General features: G+C 42.5%; 1 protein-coding gene across 3 annotated transcripts; it reads left to right on the forward strand.

The window, feature by feature from the left end:
• Positions 1-1,167: 1,167 nt before the first annotated feature.
• On the forward strand, positions 1,168-17,178 carry LOC139211718 (RAS guanyl-releasing protein 1-like). Of its 3 annotated transcripts, none has more exons than XM_070842058.1 (17): positions 1,168-1,244; positions 2,954-3,129; positions 7,738-7,843; positions 9,322-9,384; positions 9,474-9,605; positions 10,290-10,443; positions 10,619-10,792; positions 11,620-11,736; positions 11,838-12,113; positions 12,509-12,589; positions 13,229-13,333; positions 13,513-13,622; positions 14,073-14,217; positions 14,380-14,416; positions 14,832-14,963; positions 15,598-15,917; positions 16,013-17,178. In XM_070842058.1, exons 2-17 carry the CDS (start codon positions 3,057-3,059, stop codon positions 16,145-16,147), a joined length of 2,160 nt encoding a protein of 719 aa, XP_070698159.1. In that variant the 5' UTR covers positions 1,168-1,244; positions 2,954-3,056; the 3' UTR covers positions 16,148-17,178. The 3 variants fall into 3 exon arrangements, with proteins under 3 accessions (XP_070698159.1, XP_070698157.1, XP_070698160.1); XM_070842056.1 differs by lacking the exon at positions 1,168-1,244 and adding an exon at positions 2,113-2,363; XM_070842059.1 differs by lacking the exon at positions 1,168-1,244 and adding an exon at positions 2,394-2,463.
• The last annotated feature ends 8,481 nt before the right edge of the window (positions 17,179-25,659 follow it).

The following is a 25,659-nucleotide window of genomic DNA, read 5'->3' on the forward strand; positions in this document are numbered from 1 at the left end:
GGTCAGTAGAGCATCCAAAATATCCACCAGGGGGTGGTCACAGCCCAAGTATAGAGCTAATGGCTGTTCAGCTCCAGCCCTTCACTCTTTTGACCCGTGTTTGTGTCTTAGAAATGTGACCATTTTCAATCTGATAATGACACATAGTGACAAAGTGTGTGCATGTGACCATTTTCCATTTGTCTGAGTCTACAGTGTGTCAGCGCCCCAATGCTGGGCTGTGTTCGAGAGGTACGCCTTGGCCACAACACTTAAATATTGTCTAATTGGATAATTTATCAAGGAATCCCTCACTGCCCTATTTACTTACACCCCACAGACATCAATCATCACGCTGCCGGCTGCAGCGGCTGCCTGGCTGACTACCAACTGGCCTTGCTGCATATTTTGTGTCTGATCACAGGGCAGATGACAGATCTGGTACTTGATCACCTTTAAATGATCTGTGTCCAGGCATGCAGAGGAAACAAGTCAGATATTTTTTTAAAGAAATGAAAAAATTAAATAATAAGGAAAGACCAATAGTGATTTCAGCCATGAAATCCAAAAACTGTTTATTCTTATAAATATTTGAAACTTGTTTTCCACTGGTCACTCAGAAAAAGCTTCCTGAGGAAACATTTACATCGCTAACTTTGTGATACTTTTGGGTGGGCCATATTTCCACAGCCTCTTATAATAATGCACTTTGAATTACCTCATGCATAGTGTCAGAAGCAGTGCTGCCGTGAGATGACTTTAACTGGAATACGTTGAATCAAGTCACTGCTGCAGTAGAAGTACTACTACTACTACTACTACATGTCTACAAGTCCTACTTTCAGTTTTACAGTATGTGTGTGTTCTTGGACTCAGGTTGGGTGGAAACTCGCGATGAGACGATGGTCACAAGTAACACCAACACCAGGTAATGTATGCTGCTTCCTTCTTTCTGTACTGTCTGTAAGTGTGGACATTTCTGTCAGCGGTGCGATGCTCACTGTCATGACAAAAAAGTGGAATCAGATTTAGATGTTCCTTTAGCCACATGGGGGCAGGCTGCAGGCATCACTGACTGGTCTGATAACAGCAGCGACACAGAAAAGGGTACAGACAAGCTATCTTATCACAAGTAGCCAGCTGCTAATACACATGTTCTCATGACTTTACTCTGCCTGTGGAGACGCACACAGACGGGCACCTCATCAAAGAGAGGACGCTTTGGGGAGGGGGCCACAGAGCTGTCTCAGATTCAATCACAGACTGTATGTACCTCGTGTCATTTTCCTGAGCTTATGCCTGCAGGTTAAAGTCAAGTGAAAAAAGGGAAAGCTCCAGTGCTAATTTAACAGCATCCCATTTTGCTGAAATCGAATGTTTTGTGGTAAAAGAGAAGCTGTGCTTACTTGCATTTCCACGTTTTCACATTATCTGTTACAGAATAGAAAGCTGAGGAATGCTGTAAAGTAAGAAGGAGCTCTTTGGTAACTTGTGTCATTCATTGAGGAAGAATGTCTAAACTCGCCAGATGTAATTTTTATGGCTCTTGGTTCCACTTAAGCAATCACACGTTCCATCCAGCTTACTGTCCTGTTATTCATTGACATCATGGCTACATGTATCCCTTATCACAGAGCTCTCCACCCAGATACACCTGATAACACTCACTTAACCTCTTAAAGCAGCTGAAAGACTTGTGGACCACTTACAGTATGGTACAATAACTTAACCCCCCATATGAGCCTTAATGGAACCTGCAACCACTGTTATCTTTAGCGGATGGTCCACCCTTTTCCTGGTCTGCACACTGAACAAACAAGGAGTTTTAGTAAACTGCAAGAGGGATCCCACCGATTTTCCAAAGTGCAGTCATGTGAAAGACCCGAGGGGACCTGGTTTTGTGTGAATCTATTGAGATTTTTGCGTAATATGGCTGAAACGTGTAGGTGTGGGGAGTGAAATCTCTGATCACATCAGTAATCCTTATTGTGAGACGGTACAATCTATGAGCTGCTCCTCATTTTATATATATTCTCTGATTGAAGCCGTACAGCACAAAGCTGCAGGGACTCAACTTTTGACGCAAGTAGTGAAGGAGTGGTGTGAGCGACAAGCCCGGCACCACCACCACGGCCGCCCACTCGCGGACGAGGAGCTGGGTGACTCTTAATTGTGTAACGTTTATTGACGACTCAGCACAATGCTGCCGAGCCCGCGGAGGCGCACATAGCCGAGCAGAGCGATGAAATGCTCCCATCGAGGAGGACACAGATGGACAGCCTAGTTCAGCCGCTCGTCGCCCAGTACCTCGCCATGGGATGTCAATCAAAAGAAAACTGCCAAAACGAAAGTATAACGACGGACGAAAAGGGAAAGGATGACGCGTAAGTCAGATACTCTTTTCACGGCTTTGGAGAAGAGCGGGCGGTGTGCTTTGGGCGAAAATGCGCACACTTATTCGGCAGCAGCGTGACTGTTTTACTTGTGAGAGTTGTGTTTCTGATCGGTTCTTAGTGATATATAAACAGGCGTGTCATGATTTGTGCGTAAAAGCGAATGGACGCTTCCAAATTATTTTTGCGCACAAGCGCGCAACATGCTCCTTAACCAGAATTCGATTTTTTTTTACCACCTGCTGCGGTTAAAATGCACGTTTCGAACAAATTCCTTCTTGTTTACTGGTCATTCAACAGTTTAAAGTGGATGTCCGCAATCAACCGGTATTTCCCCAAGTTGAAGGAAGGAAATGAGAACAATGAAAAGCAAAATCCAAGAGGGGCTTTCTCAACTTCAAACAATGTCTTCAATTCTTTCAGACAATTGCACAAATCGCCTCATGTGTGATAGTTTGCGGTATCATAAGATCATGGTTTAAAACACATGCATGCAGACATAGTCTACATCCTCTGTGCATATAGAGAAACTTTCATTACAAGTCCTGTCCCTCACTCTTCTTGTGTTGGTGTTTCTCCAGGAGAGTGACTCCAGGATGTGGCTCCAAGTCTAGAGTTTCTCCTCCAGGCCGACCCCACAGGTTCCACAAACCCAGCCCGGTCCAAACCGCCCCGGGTAAATCCATGACGTCCCTGGGACACCTCACCAAGGGGGCGAGCTGGGAGGAGCTCATCCAGGCCTGCCTGCAGTCCTTCGGTGAGTCCACGCCGACCTGCCTTTGCACAAGTGTTGACAAGGAGGGACACTGCAGTGAGGTGTGCAGCAGGTGTTTCTGCTTCATGTTTGTTTAACACTGAAATCTCACAATTCTTTGGATATTTTTTTGTTTAAAGCCTGACTCATGCTCTTCTGCAGTGTTTCTTCATCTCTGCTATTAAGAAACGAGATAATAATCCCAAAAACGGAACCTTTAGTTCATTAGACATCATGCGCTGTTGTAGTTTCTGACCTTGTTTTTTTACTTTACTTTTCCTGGCATTTTGCTGCAAATCTCCTACAAGTTTGGGCAGGCCTCTTAAAAAAAAAGGGAGTGGGAAGCTTTGCATTTGAACGTGAAATGGACTCTCTGAACACAGCTGCAATTAAAGTAGGATTTTATGTTTTGAAGATGGTGCTTACAGTCTGTTTTTTGTTTAATGTGATTTGCAAACATTGAGGGAAGTAGTATATGGTAGTATTTAATGATAGCTCATACATGGCAGGCTGTGCTGTACTTGTTGATCACTGTATTAATATCCATATTTTACTGTATGCAAGATATATAGAGGGGTTTGTAAATGAAAACAAGCACATCAGTGATTGAGTAGGCTGTAGTTGGATCAATCAAGCAAAGATCATTGGCTTCATCAAGTTGTCTGGAGTGCTCTCAGAGTTATGGTGATTGCGTCTTTGAAGAGACAAGCTTTCAAATTGCCGTTGCCTAGTTACACAAATGGAGCAACAGCAATGGAGAGGTGTTACAATGGGCTGTGCATAAAATGACATCCTATCACTCCATTTATCTGTGGAGAGGAAGAACAGGGCAGTAATGACAGCCTGCTGCTCATTTCACATTCACGAAGGAACCAGCATTAATCAGAAGAGGAGTTGAGGAACCCCAGTAGTACAGTAGTGCTTTGAACACTTGCTTAAAAAGCAAATTTCAGTGCCACAATGCAAATCATAAGAACCATACGCACATCCTCGAGACGGCATCTCACTGAGTACAGTGCGTTACGACTGGGGGTTTTCCTTGAGCAGCTTCTCCTGATAGAACACACAGGCGACATCACATCACAGGCGAACCCCTAAGGTCCACAAGTCCTGCCACCTTTTCAAATGTGAGAGTGCACGTAAGAGCTATTTGAAGGATTACCTGATGGCAGCTTCAAGCCTGGCTGAGCCGAAAGGTCAGCTCCCCTAACAGTGGACCTTAGATGCTGACCAGCCTTTGAAAAGCAGAGCGCTATGAGGTGTGGATCAATAGCTGCTGACGACATCGCTGTCGTTAGACCACACTTCAGGCTCCGAACATTCGACCTAATTCATATGCAGTTTGTTTTTGATACATTTATATTGGGTGTCATCTGTAAAATATGTAAGCCATCAAACAGTATGATTCTTACTCTGAGAACTTGTGTTATCCACCGATTATGTTAAAAGCCCTCAACCTCTAAAGCAGTGGTTCCCAACCTTCTTTGTCCGATGCACCCAAGTACTCATTGACCCCATCCACCACCATCCAAATGTGTTAACTTCAACTGATTTTTAAATGAGATATAATGTTGTTATAAATGACATAACAGTGGATGCTTCAGTGTTCTTTCACTATTTTATTGAAACTGTTTCAGCCGTTCATCCGTTACTTTTAGCCGTTTTATTTACCCCTTACTTTTAGCTGTGGATTTTAATAATGTATCCATCTCTTTTCACCATTCAGCCACTGCTTTTCACTGCTTAAACCTTTTTGCTTGCCAACTAGTTTTCACCCACTCTCGGTCATATGGTATCCAGGTGGTGTAGCTGACTCAATATGTGGACTTATTTTTTTTAACCAAATAGTGATCTTCTGTCTCGTAAAATTAGACAATCTGCTTCACAATCTTTCAGCTCTCTGCGGTACAAATGCACCTGATTGGGAATCGCTGCTTTAAAGTATAAATTCCAAACATAGGCCATAAAGTTAGTGAGTTCTGATTTTTTTAGGAGAGGTTTGTTCAGAGTACAGAGAGATAAACATTATGCATCTGGCTTACATTCCTTTTAAACAAAGAGATCATCCAGTCTGATCTGTTCGCTGCTCTGTCAAAACAAGGAAAAGTGACACGCAGGTTTGAAGCGACTGATGAATGATAACCTTAACGTTGGGTTAGGTGCTGTGTGCCCTCTGCAGTGTTTATCACCGTACAGTATCGCACCGCTCCAGTGTAGCGGGCGGCAGCCCTCCTAATTTTCCAGTCAGGAACAGACAAACCAGAAGGGATTTCCTGTTGTAATTAACCCTGTATAGGGAGGGTTAGCGGTTGGAAAGTTGTGAAAAAGAGGATGAAGCAATTGTTTACCTGATGGAGAGTCATGGCTTCCTGTTGTGCATCATGTCTGAGTTTGGCTGATTCTCATTGGATTATTACCAGCTTGTGAACTTAAGCCTGAGTATATATTGACGATTTTAGTAAATCAGTCGTATAGTTGAGTTTAGTGTCAAGAAGAAGAAGTGGGTGTGTTTTGTCCATTTTGTACATTTTAAATGCATCAAAGCGTTACTTCCTTATCAGCCATGTAAGTTTGAATACTAAAACATGCTTCACTTGTCTCTTTCTTATTGACTTAACTGGTGAGGGCACTGACATTGGTTTGGCTGGTAGCGGCTGTGTGTTATAAACAGAAACACACCCTATGCAGGATATGAGGGCTGGATTAGTCAGCTGCAACTGGAGTGGCGAGTTGCTTACAGATAACAAAGATTAGAGAACGTGTTGCCATGGCGTCCAAGGTATTTCCAAGGTGATGTGGTTTGAAAGCTGGTCCACAGACGCCTGATGTCCTTGATGGTGTCAAGATACTGGAAGAGCTTTAAGGGAAAACAATGCTCAGTACGAATTCACAAATGTTGCTCCACAAATGTAATGCACAATCTGCAGATTGTGGGAGGAACGTGTGAACAGCCTAAAATGCCCCATGATATATAAATAATATTTTCAAAGAAGCAATTAAGTGCTCTTCCTCTGTATGTCAGCCACTAATTCACTGCATGTATTAGCGGTTTTAAGTTTCGCAGCAGGTAAGTGGGCAGGAAAATACATTTTCTGCAATTAGAGGTCAGGTCTGGCAGACGTTCTGTAATGTTTTGTACACATGAAGTCTTGAGTCTCTCACTGTGTGGGAGTTTAGTGTAGCATCAGACAACCAAGATTAGGGAGGGTGGTCTGGTCACAAAGCGAGGAAGTGAGATATACAAGGGGGAAAAGGAAGCATGAAAAGGTAGTGAGACAAGCACACCGCAGAGGTTCACACAAGCAGAGGAAAAGTCAGATCTTCAGAAACGTGGTCTGTGGACAGTATGACGAAATGTATCACAGTTATGCATCAGTTGATCTTATTCCTGGTTAACCTTACTTTCTTTTGTCCATTGATGGAAACCTTATCTAGGTTATGGTTTTCACAGTGTTGAAGAGATATATAATCTATTTTGTAATCAGAATGATCTATAATAATCTGTAAAGCACTGCATCTATGGATATGGGCTTCTTTGCAAAGTGTGGGCCGTCCGTCCTCACAATTGATCTCAAAAACAGTCATTTCACAAAAAGGCTGTGATATTCTATCCTATCGAATCCCATGAAAAGACCAAACTTTATGACTGAATGAATTGATCCTACTCACAGATATTGCCAGTGTACCTTAAGCTTAATATAGCTCATTCCTCTCTGCCATAGACCTCCACAGTTGTCCAAACACTATTAAAGACAAATCAGTGAGCCACACCGCACTGGGTGTTTATTTTCAGTCAGTCACACACACACTGTTCTGCCGCTGAAAATAATCAGTGGAGTAGAGGCTAATGTGAACCAACCTGCGGCTGTAAATAGTCCCAAACAAAAGCATTATTTACTCCTGTCTGAGTAACATTTGCTAAAAACACACAGTGCCGAGCTGTTTTAGGAAATGTGTATATTTGTGGCCCATTTTTAAAGATTTACATTTTCATAAGCAACCAAGGGGCTGAGAGCCAGAGACAGGAAGTCAGAAACTATTGAGTAGCGGTATAGCACATTGTTGGTTTTGGTTTTTCATTATCACTAAAAAGAGAGATAAAGAACACCAGCAGCCTTATCCTTTAAAAAGGTAGATGCTACTGGTTCTGGTTAAAATTTAGCAGATACCACCCAAACGAGAGGAGTCTGGTGTCACTGACTTTTATTTTAAGAAGATGACATATTGTTTTTTCTCCACTGAGTAGCAATACGGCAAGGTTACCGTATAGTTAACTAAAATTAAACTGATAAGTTAAACTAGTTGTGACAAAAACATAGTTAACTGAAATAAAAAATAACCTTAACTAAACACTTATACAAATTGTGAACTTCCTAAATCTTGCTCCTCACAAATACCCACCATATTATAAAAAGAACTAAAACTATGACTGAGACTAATAAAACTAAACTTTTTTTTTTTTTTTACAATAAAAACTAAACTGAAATGATCAAACCCTCTCTGGAAACTAAATTAAACAAAACTGAATTGAAAATAAAAAAAATGAAAAATGCAAAAATGTAATAAGTCTGCAGTGAGGGTAAACTCAAGTGTGTGCATCCTGTCTTGCAGACTCGGAGGGTTGTGTGTGTGGGAGCAGACACCTGTTGAACATCAGCCTGACCATGCACCGTCTCCTCATCTCCTCCAGTGATCTGCTGGACAAACTCATCACGCTATATCCTTCAACAGCCCGATACAAAGCGACAACCGCTATCACAACGCAGCCACACGTAACATGGGATCAGATCAGTGGATCTGGTGTTCGCCGCTTTTCTGTGGGTTGTCAACAGCAACAGGCTTGCACTTGGCTTCCAATGCAGCCTGTAGCTGTCGGTGTAAAATGTGATAGGCAAGTGGCAGTTTGTGTTTACTGCTGCTGTCAGCTGCTGTGGACCTTCTACATCTCTGTCTGTGTGCCTGTATCCCATTCATCCAATAACAGGGGGTCTATTTCCATCACGTATTTAGTCTTTTTCAAAATGTTTGATTTCTTCTTTCATTTTTTCCACTTCACACCTAGAAAAAAGCTTTTTTTTTTTGTTTTTTTGTAGTGCCTTGAGCCTCGAGTGGAGGGCCTGTAATCTAGGCTCCCATTCAGGAAACAGCAGTTGCGTCACTTAGCCTCTCAGAGGAGCCTACGGGTCCGGCGAGCAGCCTTGGGGTTTCAGGCTCTAATTAACCCTGCCTCTTTCACATACAAGTCCTCTTCAGCTATATATAAACATGGACCCTCTCTCGCTTAAAGAGGCCCTAGCTCACACGAACCCGCGTCAGATCTAGCAACGCCGAATGCCCCTCTGCTATTTTTAACCCTCACGTTGTGAGCCTGACACCCAAAAGGATACATCAAATAAATTCAGTGTGTGAGTTAGGATCGGGGAAGAGACACAGGGGCCATTAACAGCCTTCATCACAGTCTGGCCTTGGAATTGCGTGGGCAGTTCTTCTGCTCCCATGACGCAATTAGCCTTTTTATGTGCCTCACTTCAAGCTGATTTCTGCCAGTTAAGACCCGTAGTCTGTTTATAGGGGCTGCTTTGTATAATAAGCTTTTGTGTCCACTCCGTAAATTCATAGGTGTTTTTGTGGTCAGCCTACTGAAAATAGAGGGCAGAGCAGCCGGAGTATTGAATAATTTCAAGATATTGATTAAAACATCTTTAGAGTCCAGCCACTAAACAAAGCACATGAATCAGCAGTTGTTCTACAGTATATGAGGCATTGACTGTGTGTTCTCTTTGTACATTTTGTTATTCGCGTACTTCTGTATGCCAGAATGATTCAGTGATGCTCATCAGAGTTTTGCTTCATGCAGTCGCCTCCTCCCACATTACCAAATGCCACTTCTGTTCGCCTTTTAGTTTACTGCAGTTGCTGGAGGCTTTATTAATGAGTTGTTTGCACGAAAGAAGCTCTGCAGTCGAATCAGCCATATGTTCATTATTTACTAAGAAACACACCTGTCTCAAACAATGACGGAGATCAGCAGGTTTTCTGGCAAGCTGTTTGCACCTAAGCAGAATGTTGCTGAGCCTGAGACACTGCTGACTCCTGATGTGATCCCCAGCGTTGACTCACATACAAAACAAACTCTTTTTACTCAGGTTAGTTATCACTGTGAGTCAGCATCAGCTCCTTAACCAAAGCCCTTACATTTAAACTAGCGGTGGACAATGAGCAACCAACAGAATGCCAGAGGATATGCTACCTCATCAGGTCAGTTCAACACTCTTACGCACTTTTAAAGAGTCTAGCTTTAATTGCATGTTCTGTATCTGTCTTACGGTATCGTGTCTAATCTCCAGGCATTGGATCCAGGAATTCTGGATGATGTTCAGGTTGCACCACAGCTTGACAGACAGCCTGGACCAGTTCAGGGAGCTGATCAGAGAGCAGGGACAGGAGCATCTTTGCTCTCTCCTAGAGACCAAATGGATGTAAGTGTTAATATCTGACCAGCTGGCCACTGAGACATTAGGCCGACACGACTCAGTCATGGAAAGTACTGAAATCAGTCACGATCAAGAATACAGACTTTGAATTGTGAACAACATAACTTTGAAGCTGCTAATGGAGTGTCAAAGCTAGATCAAATGCTTGGCTTTCACACCATTTGACATCACATATAGTGTACACTTATGTCCTCTTGCACCAGTGTATAATAAATCTACTAAATGTCACATTTGACGATTTAGTATACATTAAATAAATAAATTGATTAATCTGCCTGTTACTTTCTTAATTAATAATCATGTGGCCTATAAAATGCCAATCAAAAATTATTTTAAGGGAAAATAATTGACTGTTGAAGCAATTATCAAAATTGTTGCCAATTAGTTTTCTGACTAATCCTTTCAACCTTATTCAAATCTTCAAACTGTGCAATTTATGGCTGCACCATTATGTCAAATAGAAAATTTAATATAAATGCAAAATTTACTGTTTGCATCTCAAGTAGAATTCTAAATAATGAGCAACGCCTGGCCACATTAACACGAGCCTGAGCTGACAGACACAGCAATGTCCGAAGCTGTACTTTTACAACTCTATGAAGTCACGCCATCACGTAAACCTTTGCTGATTGTGTTTGTGGTCGTGTTGCGTTCCATGGTGTGTTCTAGAAATGAACGGGACTGGTCCTGGAAGGCCAGCCAGAAGATCAAAGCCAACAGCAGTAAAAAGAGGAAGGTCTCTCTTCTTTTTGATCACCTGGAGCCCATTGAGCTGGCCGAACATCTCACCTTCCTGGAGTTCAAGTCTTTCTGCAGGATATCAGTGAGTATACACTCTAAGAGACTATTTGAGTGTGTACAGGTTATCTTTTGCACTTTGATGCTTACTTGACATGCATCTCTTTGAACTACAAACCATTAGGTGTTTCCTCCCCAGGGGAAGTGCCTTGCAGTTTCCGTGCAGCACTTTATGCTCGCCTCTCTGCTCTCTCTGCCAGTTTGTAGACTATCAGAATTACATTCGCAACTGCTGCATGAAGGACATCCCTGTGATGGAGCGTTCCATCGCCCTGTGTAATGGTATCTCCCAGTGGGTTCAGCTGATGGTGCTGAGCAGGCCGACCGCTCAGCTGAGAGCTGAGGTTTTCACCAAGTTTATCCATGTGGCCCAGGTAGTGGTTAAATCAACCCCTCACTACTCACTCACACTCTCAGGGTTTCTGTTCCTGCTTTAGAGGGAAAAAAGGAACTCTATTTGTAACATTTCCTCTTAGCTTGCATCTACGTGCTATTGTTCACACACCTTATCTAACTAATGACAGTCTATTGTCACAACATTGTAGATGCTACATAATTGGCAGTTGCATAATGCATATTCACAGAGAACTGGTAATGATTCTCAAGAGCTCTGCTGCAGGCTTTTAGCCTATCCAAAGATTGTACCAAAAGAAAAATATTAACTGAATGCAAGCTAATGGAGTCATCAAGTGGAACACACTTAGACGGTGAGGAGTTTGTGGAAGTGGAAAAGAGAGAAATGACTCGTGAGTGTAGGCTCTGATCAGACCTTGCTTGTTAAAACCAGTCCAATGTGAGGCTGCATGCAGCCTGCTGAGAAGTGATGCGCTGGCTTCAGGGAAGCCGTTAGGCAGGCTTGTACAGTGGAGGACCTCTTGCACTGTTAACACTAATGCACCAGTCTGCTACTGCTCACTGCTGTCAACCTCAAAACCCAGGGGTGTGGAAACGAATTTCACACCATAATGCTCCAGTGACAGCACAAATTAAAGAACTGAAAAGAGAGAGAAAAAAGCACTTCCAAAAAAGAGTGAGATATCAGAGCTCAGTAAGAAAAAGGCAACAATATAAGTGGCTTATGTAACTGCAGTGTTGTGGATTATATAACCATGGCTACCTGGAACAAGTTTAATTGTGCGTGTTTGTATGTGTGTGCGTGGATGGATTGATATATGTGCTTTTTTTTGTGTGCATCCACCAGAGTTTACATCTCATGCACAATTACAACACACTAATGGCCGTGGTGGGAGGGCTTTGTCACAGCTCCATCTCCAGACTGAAGGACACCACCTCACACGTACCCAGTGAGGTCATCAAGGTAAATGACACCCGTAAGATCCAGCTGATATTTGAGACAAAACACCCTCAAATGAATCTTTACAAATTAAAAAAAAACAACAAAACTGACTCACTCTCCAGGCACTGAACGAGATGACAGACCTGCTGTCCTCCTGCAGAAACTATGACAACTATAGACAAGCTTACAACAGGTGCACAGGTTTTAAAATCCCTATCCTGGGCGTCCACCTCAAAGACTTGATTTCGGTCAACGAGGCTATGTCAGACTACGTAGAGGACAACAAGGTGAATGTGCAGAAGCTCCAGGCACTCTACAGCCACATTAATGAGCTGATCCAGCTTCAGCAGATCCCTCCCAGGCTGGACGCTAACAAGGACCTGGTCCATCTGTTGACGGTAACACAACTTTGCATTGAGACTCTTTTAAAATTGTTATGTAGCTTCCTGTGATTCACTGGATTGTATTGAAGACAAGCACAGATGCAAATCAGCATGTGGATTGTCCGTGCTCGTGTGGGTGTGATGAGAGTCTATGATCTATGAGTGTGTGGGTGACGAACTAAGTGTGAATGAGAGGGAGTTCAGATTGCTGCATTGTTGTGCTATCTGCGCACGGTGCTTTTATCGTACTTGAATGACAGAATGCCCATGAAGAGATAATAGTTACCCCGTGACCTAATTTTGCCCTAATCAAAACGAGTTTCAAGGAGGAACATCTAGACAAACACAGAGCTCTTTCTCTTTCTGTTTACCTCCCATGTTTTGAGATGTGCTCTGTCCTCCCCTTACAGCTGTCCTTGGACCTTTACTACACTGAGGACGAGATCTACGAGCTGTCTTACGCCAGGGAACCTAAGAACTGCAAAGCACCTGTGAGTGATGAAAACACTGACACATTACGTTGACAACTGTTAAGCAGCTGGTTTTGAAGCAACATGTCGACATTTTGAGAAACAGGCTTATTTGCTTTCTTGCAGAGAGCCAGTCTCGTGTCTGCATGCAAAATATGAAGCTACAGCCAGCAGGTGGTTCAGCTTAGTTTAGCACAAAGACAGAGGGGGAAACAACTAGCCGGGTTCAGTTCAAATTTTAACAAAGAAAATCTAACTGGCACCTCTAAAGCTCACTCATTATCAATAATGATATATCCTTTGTTAAATGTGTAAATACAGTTTGTTTACTGTGTAAAGACTGTTTGCGAGTCTTCGTGCTAAGCTAAGATAAGCTAACAGGCTGCAGCTGCATTTTTACAGACGTGAGAGTGTTCTCAATCGTCTCATTAAACTCTGTAAGAAAACAAATAAGCCTATTTCCCAAAATGTCAAAATACTTAAATATCCTTCCAAGCATTACTCAGCTTTTAAATTTTTTTTTTTTAACACAATTTATTCGACTCCTATCAAGGTGCCAGTGTTGCTTCTGCTTTAGAAGAGCGTTATAATATAATATTTTACATGTTTATCTGCCTGCTTAGACTTGTTTTTGTTAATGACAAATTAATCTTTTATCAGCCAGCCACCCCTTCTAGACCTCCAGTGGTTGTGGACTGGGCATCAGGAGTGGCTCCTAAACCTGACCCCCGAACCATCAGCAAACATGTGCAGAGAATGGTGGACGTAAGTGCTTCCCCTTTTTCAAGTGTAGCCCCCGCGTAGGTACTCAGTAGGGCTTTTATATAACCACAGTCATTTATTTTAACTATGCTTCTGGATGCTGCCATTTTGACAGCCTGCTCTTGCGGCCATTGTTCTCCAATAGTCGAGCAACATCTATGTTTGCCTCTTGTCTTTCACAGTCCGTGTTTAAGAACTACGATCACGACCAGAACGGCTTCATTTCTCAAGGGGAATTTGAGAAAATTGCTGCTAGCTTTCCTTTTTCCTTCTGTGTCATGGACAAAGAGAAGTGAGTGTTTGACAGGTCACGTACTCTCTGCAAGTTCATTTGTGGAGAGGAAGAAAAAGTGGTATTTGTAGTGTCGAGTGAAGCAACAGGAAACATAATAGCTGCAGAAGTAACCCTAACCACCACCACTGAATATGCACTGTTTTATTTCTCATGCACACTCTGTGGTACATGATACCCACAGAAGAGCATGTGATGTGAGGTCTCACGTAGAAGATAAAAATCAGCATTGTTGATGTCATTATTTTCACATTACACAGTGGCAGAGTGTGATAGTTTTTAACACACGGGGCTGGATGAGTGGGTGCAGTAATACATAAATCAGTTCAGACAATACCAAACAGTAAAGCAGGAAGTTAACTCTGTCAAGATGTTCCCATATAACCCTGTATCACTTCATGCTGCATTTCCTCTATTAAATTCTACTGTATATATGATGGGATTGTCCAGGGAAGGCCTCGTCAGCAGAGAGGAGATTACAGCCTATTTCATGCGGGCCAGTGTCATCTGCTCCAAACTGGGTCTTGGTTTTGTCCACAACTTCCAGGAGACCACTTACATGAAACCCACCTTCTGTGACAACTGCTCAGGATTTGTAAGTCACCACGCAAACTCAAGCATGAAGGTGTTTGATGAAGTGTAGAAACTCCTTCACAGCTACATCACGGCCTACAAATTCCCCAACAATACCTTGCTTTTAGTTTTGCTTTTGCTCGTTGATATTCAGCAATACTTTTCTGTGTATTCTTCTCTACAGTTGTGGGGTGTCATCAAGCAAGGTTACAGATGCAAAGGTGATTATTGCACTCTATGTTGAGCAACTCGGGCATGTCTATCTTTGGCCAAATGTCAGTGAGTAACACGCTTAAAAATGAGGATAGATACGCAGTGTCTTGTGGGGAGCAGGTAAAGCGATGCAGTCTTTAAAAAGGTGTAGTGTGGTTTTCTGTGTTGCACACAGCTAGCTGAACCTTGCAGCACATGAAAAAAAAAAGGGCAGGCAGACGCACAGTTTCTCCCCCCCTCCCCCGTTCCCCCGAAAGATCTGAGAGCTATTTGTTTGCTTGACTGTAAGCACGCACAGCTCTGAAAGCTGCACTTGCAGAACAGACAGTGCTCAAAGAGAAGTCAGCAGAAGTGAGTTTGTGGATGTTAGGACTGACACTAGTTCCTGTCCTGACATGTTGTGCATTATTTTCTCTCGCTCAGACTGTGGGATGAACTGCCACAAACTGTGCAAGGACCAGGTGGCGTTTGAATGCAAGAAAAACACCAAAGTGACAAACACCATTGACAGTCCGACGCCGAGCTCCACACCTGTCACCATGGGCACCTCAGAGGGTGGGTGAAAAGTCCCATTGACACACACACACACACACGTAAAGAATGAAGACAAAAACATGAGTGTAAAGCAGCAGCAATCAGTAAGTCCCTGTGACGTGCCATCTGGTGGCAGAAACCTTTTAAGGCAAGTGTTCACCATCTAAACAATAATATTTTCTGTAATCACTGCCGGCCACACCGTACAGAAAACAATGAGAGTCAAAATTTACATGATTTCTCTTCAGTGTGCTGCAGCTTAAAGAAAACAACTGCAGAGCGCCAGGTCTGTTGTGAGGGTGATTTCCCTCCAGCTGTCATTTGGAACTGTTTCACTGACAGTAATACTGATGCTACCCACCTATGGTGAGAAACTAGCTCACAACAGAAGAACTTTCAATTTTACTTATGGATAGGAACATCAAGACACATCCACTGGGGCTATATTAACTCAACCCTTCTTCAAATGAGTTGTTTTGACGTGCTATTTTGTCATATGGTATATTGATCTTGTGTGACCTCATACTGAATTGAGTCATCTTGTTGTGTGGCAGTCGATTGCATATGTTCAGTAACCTTTTTCTGTTCTAAGCCATGATTGAAGACAATCTGCATTTTTCTTTTGTCTCATTACTAATAATGCTCCACTCTCCAGGTTCAGAAGAGTGTCCTTTCCCGTACCCGCCAGACGACAGCAAAGACTGGAGCCCAGACTCCCCAGTCACCTCCAATTCAAGGCCTCAGAGGGTCCATAGCAGCACCCAGACAGAAGGACCCCAGCCATCCTCTGCAGTCCCAGAGACCAGCCGCCCTCAGCCATCGCTGCTGGTCCCTGCAGCACCCACCCTCACCTCATGTCCCAGCCCGGTGCCGCAGAGAAAACAGCGACACTGTGCCAAGTGGGAGAACAGAGCATCTGTTGTGCCCAAGGAGCCAGAGGAGGACAGCAAGCCCAACTATGAATCTCTGGAATCAGTGAGTGTCAGGACCAAGTCTCCTCCAAACAAATGCCCCGTCTTAAATGTTCCACAGTTACTCTACATCATATAAATCTTCTGTGTCTTTCCCAGGACAACCAGAGGCTCCAGAACGCCAACGAGACACTACGTAGGAAGCTGAAGGAGGCAGAGCGGGAGGTGGAGATACTAAAGACACTGCTGAGGAGGCATGCTCTCCACCCTGTGGAGGAGGACTCCTCCTCGTAGACACATATGCACGCCGGATGTCCTTTAGACAGACTGCTGCTGCAGACCAGTATGGCAGCATGTGCAAGTCTGGATCCAGTGTCAAACTTATTGGTTGTGGACTGTGCCAGTATTTTATAAGTATAACAAGACAAAGGCAATTTGGCATCGCATAGTATTGGATAGCTGGATACACTGCAAATAGCCAGTGTTTTAATGCTGAAGGTACACAGTCAATCAAAAAAAGCCAATAAGTATGTCACCAGTAATGAATGGAAGGAAGCTACACTACGCAGTGCAGAAAATGCAGTAAAAATGGTAAAAAGGCTGAAGCGTTATATGTAAAGGAGAGAAGAGAAGGAGCCCCTTCGCTGTATTGTATAGCATAACTCACTTTATTTAAGGAACCAATAGGAGTAGGTGGAGTTTCCTGTGTTAAAGGTATATGAACGTAAAAAAAAAAAAAAAAAAATCACTTAATGAAGGAGTGCTGTATTTCGAGTGAAAATAGAGCAGGATTTGTTCGATCAGTTATCGATCAATCGTGAGACTAGACATTTATATTTAAACATAAAACAAACAAAAAAGCAGAGGCTGCAGTTTTCAAAAACAAGACACATTATTGTTATTATGATGGTTCTATAAAGTTGGAGGCCTCAGATGTACAGAAGTGTTGTTGCTCTGCGTCATTGTCCCTCTTCATATCAATGCACAGGATGTTTTCAGTGCTTCTGTTAATATTTATTGTCTCAGACACTACACACTTCATATAGTGACTTCATGAACATTTTGTACAGTATACTGGTACTTTCTGTGAATTATTTATGCTTGTGTGTGTTGGCATCATATTGATACTTTTTCCATTTCTATTGTGCAGCCATGTCATTTTATTATCGTGGTCCATTGTAGCAGTGTTGAACTGTCAACATACGTGTGTTTGTGACGTGCGTATTGTATTGTAAATGCAAAGTATACATAGTGCCATCTTGATTAAGACAAGTTTCTCTCTCAGTATTCTTCTCTTATTGTTATAATAAACAGATAAAATCTCAGCTTGTGTTACTCAGTGTGACCACTGGGGGTCACTAAAGCCTCGTCATACTTCTTCAGCTTCCTGCTAATGATTATTGACGTTCAGTTTTCAGCCTCTCTGGGACTTGTGTCAAACATACTGTTCTCTAATTAGCTATCTCTGTGTTCAAGTCAGACTATTTCAAGTTAAAGAGCAAAAAAACAGAACAATCTGATAATTTTCTCTAATAAGTTGTCCTTAACTTTAATGAGATAACTTTAAAAAAAAAAAAAACATTTAAAAATAGAGTTTCATGAGGGAAAAAAACCCTGCAGTTAGGAGATGAATTTAAGCATCATTAGTAAAGTGTTGTGTGTATATATATATATATATATATATATATATATATCTATAAAATGGTGGAGTGATGGATTTGTGAGACATACAGCTTTAAAGACCGGCTGTGTCACCCTGTTGTCTGGAGACAGTGCCAATCTGCCCTGTCCCTTGGGCTTGCTGCTGGTAATGAGTCCCGCTCCACAGTTAATATGGGCCTGTAGATAATGAGAGGGCAACTGTCTGCTGTGGAAGAAGCACAGATTCAACCCAAAGTACCCAATCCTTCAGCTTTCTTTAAGCAACACTGCAAACAGCAGGTGATTCTACACAGCTACATGCGTTTCTATACTTGTAATTCATCCTCGGATAAAGAAAACCATTTGACCCTAATTATATTGCGCTTCTGACTTGGCAGTGAGCAAAGATCTGGTGAAAAAGGAGTCTCTGAGGCATAGCAGCAGCTCCCAAGCTTAGCTTTGGTGACAGCTAATTTACTTCTATATCAATGTGACGCCCAGTTGCAAGGGAGTAACACCCCAAGTCTACCAGGCTCCGTACACACTAATGCTGAATAATTTCCAATATCATGGCTGGCTGAGAGAAAGTGACAGAGAGACCATGTGTTCAACTGCATGCTCCGATAAGGGCTGCTCCCCCCCCCCCCACCAAGGCTGTAACACAAGCTTGAAAGGAGAAATGTAAGTGCACTGACATGTTAAAGTAGACGCCATGAAGATAAAACATATCAGTCTCAAATCCATTTCCAAACTCAACACAGGATGTAAACACAATTAATTGTGATGCATAGAGTCTGAAGGAGGTTGCAGACATATGTAAGCAAGCTGATACAGTGCAGCTCTCCATACATTCAAAGTAAAATATGACACTTCAAAAGTCTGCGTAATTATAGTGGGCAGACAGAGATGATTTATCACCCAGACATCAGTGTACTTGGGGGAATTGGGCCATCGTGAGATACCCATAAGTTAACTAAATCTGCTAAGTCTAATGAACACACTCCGAAACTAATTAGGGAAAGATGTGGAACATCCCATTATATCCCCCTGATGGCACAGTGTGGGACACAGAGAACACAACACATTTAACACGCAGGTGTCGCCACCACCACCACCACCACCACCACAATGCCTGTAGGACACAGCGACGCCACTGCTGAACTCCACTCCACTAATTCCCTTGGTTATTAAAGCGAGTTCATTAAGTTCTAATGATGGCCAAAGGACCCTCGTGGAAGAGCAGCGAGAGGAGCTGCAGTGGAGGTGGTGGGAAAAGAGAGAAAGACGCACACTTTGAGGAAATTTTCTGGAGGTGGTTTGAAAATTGTGTGAAGCCATGGTGAAATTTTTAATTAACCTTGATGATAGCGGAGGAGTGTAACAAGAGAAGGGCTGTAACAGGAGTTTGCAAAGAGAAACATCATCACTCAGCCGTGTCCCTTTTTGGCCTTTAACAATCATGTAGTTTTAGCTTCATAGTACAGACTAAATCCACTTATCAGCTCCTGGTAAATGCAGAATAGAGAGATGCGGCAAAGCCTGAAGCTGATACGTGGATAATGAATTTGTGGGCAACAATGTAGACCGAGATTGCCCACAAAGAAACATTAGTTTACATATCTAGCTCTGAGCTCCCCACAATGAGGCTGAGCACACACATAAAGCAATCTACAAGTCCAGAATTTTATACCCAGTGTATTTCTCTCATACCAGACAATGCAGCTTCTCTTCCTGTAGTAATGGCTCCCCAGTGGGTTTGGCACAGACATATACTCTGGCTGTATACAAAGAATCACACTTAATGACACTCACAGGATGAGCGGTTTCAAAAGCCAAAAACATATTCCTTATTTAGATTGTTTTGTGCATGCTGTCATAGTTAGACTGCTCGCTCCTGTTGACTAACAAGTCACAGGAGCAACTAAAGCACATCACGAGAGAGGAAACAGCATACAGCTTTGAGTTACATGTTGTTGAGATTCATGTTAATACATATGTCACCAGTGCAGCCGTCAGGGTGATTTCTGATTGATTTTCATTCCCTATTCTTGCTCCTCAAGGTGTTCTTTGCTGGAAAGTGGTGGCGTAATAAGGAGTTCAAGGTGTCGCAGCTGCACTGAACCAAATGCATCATTGTTGGGTCACACTCAGTTGAACTGAAGAGCAGATTGTCAGAATGTCTAAGTCTTGTTTCGTGTTTTATGTGGTATAAGCCGAGAAGTTGTGCAGTGCCATGTTACATCATGGTATTTGATATAAAGTGCTCCCTCATGGCAAGAACTGAAGGCTATATGGTGTATAACAGAACAAATGCTGCACAGACCGACTGTAGGAGAGGAAGCGTTATTGATGAAAAAGGGAAGCAGGTGGGTGAGGGAAAGAAGAAAAAGTAGCAAGAGAGGAGCAGATGCTGCAGTGCTGAGAGCAACCAGAGAGGCTTCGGCAATCAGCAGAACCTTCTGAAACAACACATGGCCAAGATCAAGGAGAGCGAAGCGAAGCATTGCAGCAAAGGAACAGATATAGAGCGAGGACGGGAGGAAGTAGGAGGGGAGGAGAGCGAGTTTCCCCCGGTGAGATTTCCTTATGAAGGTGAGTAACACAGAGCAAATCAAGCGCTGGGTTGAGCCGGTGCGTGTCTGCCCAGTCCAACTCAACATCTACCTCCGTTTCCACCGAGCAGAGGGACACAGCTGGACTCCCCCACCTGCCTAATAGGCACCACAGTCTGCTGCTTACCCCAACACAAAAATAGGAACATGCAATACAGATCGCTGGAATCAGAAACTGCCATGGTGTTGTGATGGACAGCTTTTAACACAGGAGTCTGTCTCTTCTGCAGAATCCTCAATTTAGACTTGCTATACCATGAAACACCAGACTTTAAATGCATTTTAAGAATATCAAATATAAGAATATTTGAGCTGTGATACAAGTGCGGTTATGTTTAGTTGTAACATAAGAAGTTCTCTGTAATCAAAACATTACAGGGAACAACAAAAAAGCAAAAAAAGTTGTCATCACATATTAAGTTGATATGGACAACTTGTGAGCAAACAGTTGCTTTTTTACACATCCAGCAGTTAAAGAGAAATGTTAGCATTCATCTGGAGTAAAGCCTCAAGTGGTTTTCGCTCCCTTACACTCTCTTACATACTTACATACATACATACAAGATTACTATTAGCTGCTTTAAACAAGCAACTACAGCCACATCAGTGTTACACCCGGCCTAGGGGAAGCCTGAACACAACACAAAGTGACTCCTCTCTTCCCCACTCCCGAGGATGACCCATGCCACAGCAGATGCAGTCCAAACAGAATTGATTCATTATCATCAGGTAGCTTTCAGTTTCAGGGTGAGATCAGTCCAAAACAATAAACAAAACATCTTATGAAAAACACCAACTAAATTTCCTAACTGATGAAAAAAAACACAGGGCTCTTACCTGACACAGGAGAAAAGGGAATTAAAAGAAAAAGGCTTCTCACCCCTACATCTACCCGCAGCTGGTTTTAATCTACATTTACAACCATCACACACTGAGAGTAGTTAATTCTAAGTCAATTCGAAACACACAAGATGGCACGACAGGGTCCAGTTGGAAGCCGATAAGGAGAAGGAGTGGAGTTGGTCTCAGCAGGTGCCATTTTAAAGTAGGTGCTATCAGGGGCCCAGTCAGCCACCACCTGCAACTCAGAACACTGGACAAACAGAACAGCACCGTCCTCAGGCAGGGAGGAAACACAACAGTCATCCAAAAACACATTATGGGTCATAACGATCAGCAGCTCTGTGAGAATGTGCTTTGGCACAGCAGGGCTTTGAGCTGAATGCTAACATCAGAATGACAGTGTTTACATGCAGATGGTTAGCAGGTTCTCGGTTTAGTGCATCGTGTTGGCATGCTAATATTTGCCATTATTTTTGCAGAAACTTGTTCATAAACCAAAATTTGGACATGTTAATGTTTTGAGAATAGAATAGAAGAATAGAAAAGGGAGGGGGGTCGCTACAAAACTCTAAAATCAATTATTTTTATTCATGAAGTCAACTGTCTGTCATTAGGGAAGAGAAACATAATGACTGTGTTGTATGTAACACATGTAACGCTTTGTTTGGATCGTGGATGTATAAAGAGAAGTGGATACAGCGTAGGTGGAGGCCTGTTCATTCCTGTGAAAGTTGTTCAGTTGTGCATGAAGCCAATTTAGTTTGACCTCCCGACATATAAGTCCAATTTTCATTGGTCCGCAGGAAATTCTAAAAATGTATTGTAATACACACATGGAACTTGCGCTGGACTGTATTGTACTTCTTAGTCTCACCGCTAGGTGGAGTAACTGTCTTGAACGAGGCAGCTTCTCTATAAAATAAGTAATGAAGAAGACATTTGCTACAGGTGACCCAAAATGGCAGAATTAAGGAAACGTAAGAGAGCAAGTTAGTATAGAAAGTTTCAGACGCGGTCTGCGATGAAAGCTCAGCTAATAACTAATGACGATCACTTTTGCATTACGGAGGAGCTGCTTGATGTTAGCAGTCTAAAGAGCACCACGACGGGTGAGGATGTTTTTGAAGCTGTGCCAGATGCAGTTGGCATGATGGGACTTAAATGGGACGAGCTGTGTGGAGGTACGACGGATGGGGCTCCAGCTGTGAGCGCAAAGGAATCTACGGTGTCCGCCGAGGGGCAAGAAAGTGGAGGTAAGGCTGTTGATTCAAGCACCAGGGCTCTAGCACAGACTATTTCAAGCTTCCCTCTCTGATGCTGATGCTGATGCTGATGCTGATGCTGATGCTGATGCTGGTGCTGGGGTGCTCATGTGCGCTGGCTAAGTCATGGCTCTGTGCTGCAGCGGTTTTATTACCTGAGATCAGAAATCAACCAGTTTTGAAGAGAGAAGGACCTCTTCATGAGCTCAGTGTCCCTCTCTGGTTGGCATTTTTAGTGGATCTCACTGATCACTTTAACACACTGAACAAGAGCCTACAAGGCAAAGACCAGCTTGTACCACAACTAATAAATGAAAGCCCACTAATGGAAAGGCTGTTTTTTTTCTTGAATCATATTCAGTTATCAAGCAGGATTTACCTACATTTGATTGATTTTGCCAACTTTAATCCACTAGAGGTGAGGCGATATACATCACCTCTAGTGGATTAAAGTTAGCAATATAGCTCACTTCTAGTGAGTGGCCCAGCCCTTTGTATGTTTTTCTGTACGTGGCCCTCAGTGAAAAAAGTTTGGACACCCCTGAAGTAAACGGATCAAGTTCAGATGGATAGATGAATGATTTTGCAGGGGTTCTTACGTCTTAAAATATTTTCACTGATTTTAGACGTCTCTTTCACAATGTAAGTCTGTGGGGAAAAAAGTATTTAATCCGTCATGTGATGCAATAACATTATGCATCACATGATGGATTAAGTACAAATTGGTTTCAAAGCCTGGCACACTCCCTGGCAATGATTCATGGGAAGGCTATCTGCCTCCCAACTCCTCCCATACCTGCAGTAACATTTTTGCATTAGGGCTGAATGTTCAACAGGTCCAAGGACCCCAGGCTCCATGTCAGCAATGGATGGTTAATTTCCCCTCTGTAAATATTTTAATTCAGCAATGTCATAGCGTCATAGCTGTTGCGAGTAGTTGTCTATCAATTTGCATTGCTATTGCACATAGCTAAAAAAAAACTACAACAGCCTTAACTCATGCAGGCTAAAGACTTTTAACATTTAAAATGCTTCTCAAATCAAAACTTTTTTTTTTAGATTTACTTTTTGGGACAAATACAGAACAGGATTTGGGACAATCGCTTGTAATTTCAGGACTGTGCCAAATTTTTCAGTCACTCTTAACCAAAGTAAGTAGTATTCATCCTCTTGAGAGCACAAATGTCTGTACAAAATTTCATGGCAATCCATCCGATAGCAGATGAGATACTTCAGGAGCAAAGTGATGGATTGACTGAACGACATCACATCTTATCGAGCCATGCTCATGTGTCTCTGCTGACACGTCGGCACATGAAATTAAAACTTGTAGATTTTCCCTGACAAGGCCCAATAAAACAGAGAACATTAACTTTAAATTAATTTCACCTCCCATATTCTTCTTGTACTGGCAGGACTTTATTGTTTTCCTTGAGGCAAGACCTCTACAGCTGCTGTGCCTCATTTGCATACACCAGCCTGTACACAGTATATTTGCACAGCGTATCTCCAAACAATAGTTTGCTCCAATATGTGCGTTCCAGAAGGCGCAGATTCACTGTGGATCATAGAACTAGACAGACAATAAAAACTGTAAGGATGAATTTAATAACTGGAGCTTTTTGTATTAATACATCCTGTTCAGTGTGATAGCACATAAAACGGATCATCTGCAATAACTGCGTGTCCACTGAACGCGTCCCTATAAAAAGTGAAAATACAAATTAGATGTAACACTACACTATTAGAGAAAGGATCCAGAGTGACAGCGAGCTGCGTATCATATTCTGTTATGTCTCCCTGATGGATTCATTCTCTAATTAGGCCCTATAGTGGGCCAATATTTCCAGGCTTTTGATTTAACACTTCGACCCAGGAGGTTACGATATTCACTTCAGCGAATGGTGTGTTAATGCTACAATCAGACTGAAGCAGGCTCAAATTTCAGGGCTTTACAGAACGCATCACTGCATTAGAGTTGTGGTAAATTTGTTAAATGGAGCCTTAGTTTGCCTCAGCAGTGCATCTGTGTATAATGATTCGTTGTTCGTCGCAGCAATAACGCTGAGAGAGTCCATTTACTCACACGCTCAGCCCACACCTCTCCATCATGGCTGCCTGAAATATCCACAGGACTTTAATGATGGCCAGCAGACTGTTTAAGAGTCTGCTAGTTGCTGTTGGCCCACCACCCTCTGCTGCTTTCTCCAATGACCCAGGACATGGGGACATGACCACGTATGCAGCACATTCTACCTAAGACGCCTGGAGGATACAGTATGCACTTGGCACATCATAACAGCACGAAACCATTGATATCGCTTACTGCTCTGTGGTGATACATCACTTAAAGGGCAGAAGTAGAGATGGTTCTATCATTCATTCTCCAAATCTACTCTATATTCTCTTTGAAGGTCAGATCTCCAAGAGAAAAAGTGTAGAGGAGAAGCTGTCACTGCGTGATGAAAATGGTGTAATCCACAACCATCTCTGTTCAAAGCCTTTTATTTTATTGTGTGGCCTTGGAACAGCACATAACACAAACAGAGGGACATTTGCCTAGAGATTTAAAGAATTATGGTGAGTGATGTATTCAGTGGGTGCTTAGTACCTACAGTTCATTAATTCTCTCTATGAAATACAGAGATTCCTCAGTGGAGATTCCTTGTATCATGTATTATTTATTATTATTATTATTATTTAATCTACATTTACCATTTACATGTATTCACTTTCTTGTGTTGCAAGAGTTAGATGAGAAGATCCATACCGCTCACATTTGTATGGTAAATATGAAGCAACAGCCAGGAGGTGATTATCATAGCTAAGCATGAGGACTGGAAACAGAAAAGTAACAAATCTGCCCACAAGCAGACTAGGATTTACTAATTAACATGTTATTTCTTTAATCCGTGCAAAAATAGAAGTGTAAAAGAGTTGTAGCCTAGTTTTACTGGCAGTGTTTTTACCCCAAGTCATTTCCACCAAGAAACAGTCTTGCACATGTTCCCCTGTAAACTCACTTTTTTTTTTACACACTTAATGCTTTACCTTTAAAAGAAAGAAGTCTAGGTAGTTGCCCCTGTTTTCAGTGTCTATGCTAAGCTAAGCTAAGCTAAGCTAATTGTCCCTGTTGTTGACTGTAATTTGTCAGGTAGTAAATTCAAATATTTTCTAATTGACACTGGACATGCACCTTTAACATGGGGACTGCTTGAAATCAACAATACAGTATGACACCAGTTATATTCGCCTCCAACCATTATTTTTCACTGTAATCATTACGGATCACCTTTGCTGATCCCTAGAGTCAGCAGTGTGATGGGCGTAAGTTAATTTGGGTCAACTTGAGCTAAGTTAAACACATCACACACAACTCTCCACCATCTGTGAGCAGCCAACCCACAGGGAGCGGCCAACTGTTCACATTAATGTGATTTGATGCTGT

The sequence above is a fragment of the Pempheris klunzingeri genome, chromosome 13, assembly GCF_042242105.1.
Source record: "Pempheris klunzingeri isolate RE-2024b chromosome 13, fPemKlu1.hap1, whole genome shotgun sequence".
Lineage (NCBI taxonomy): Eukaryota > Metazoa > Chordata > Actinopteri > Acropomatiformes > Pempheridae > Pempheris > Pempheris klunzingeri.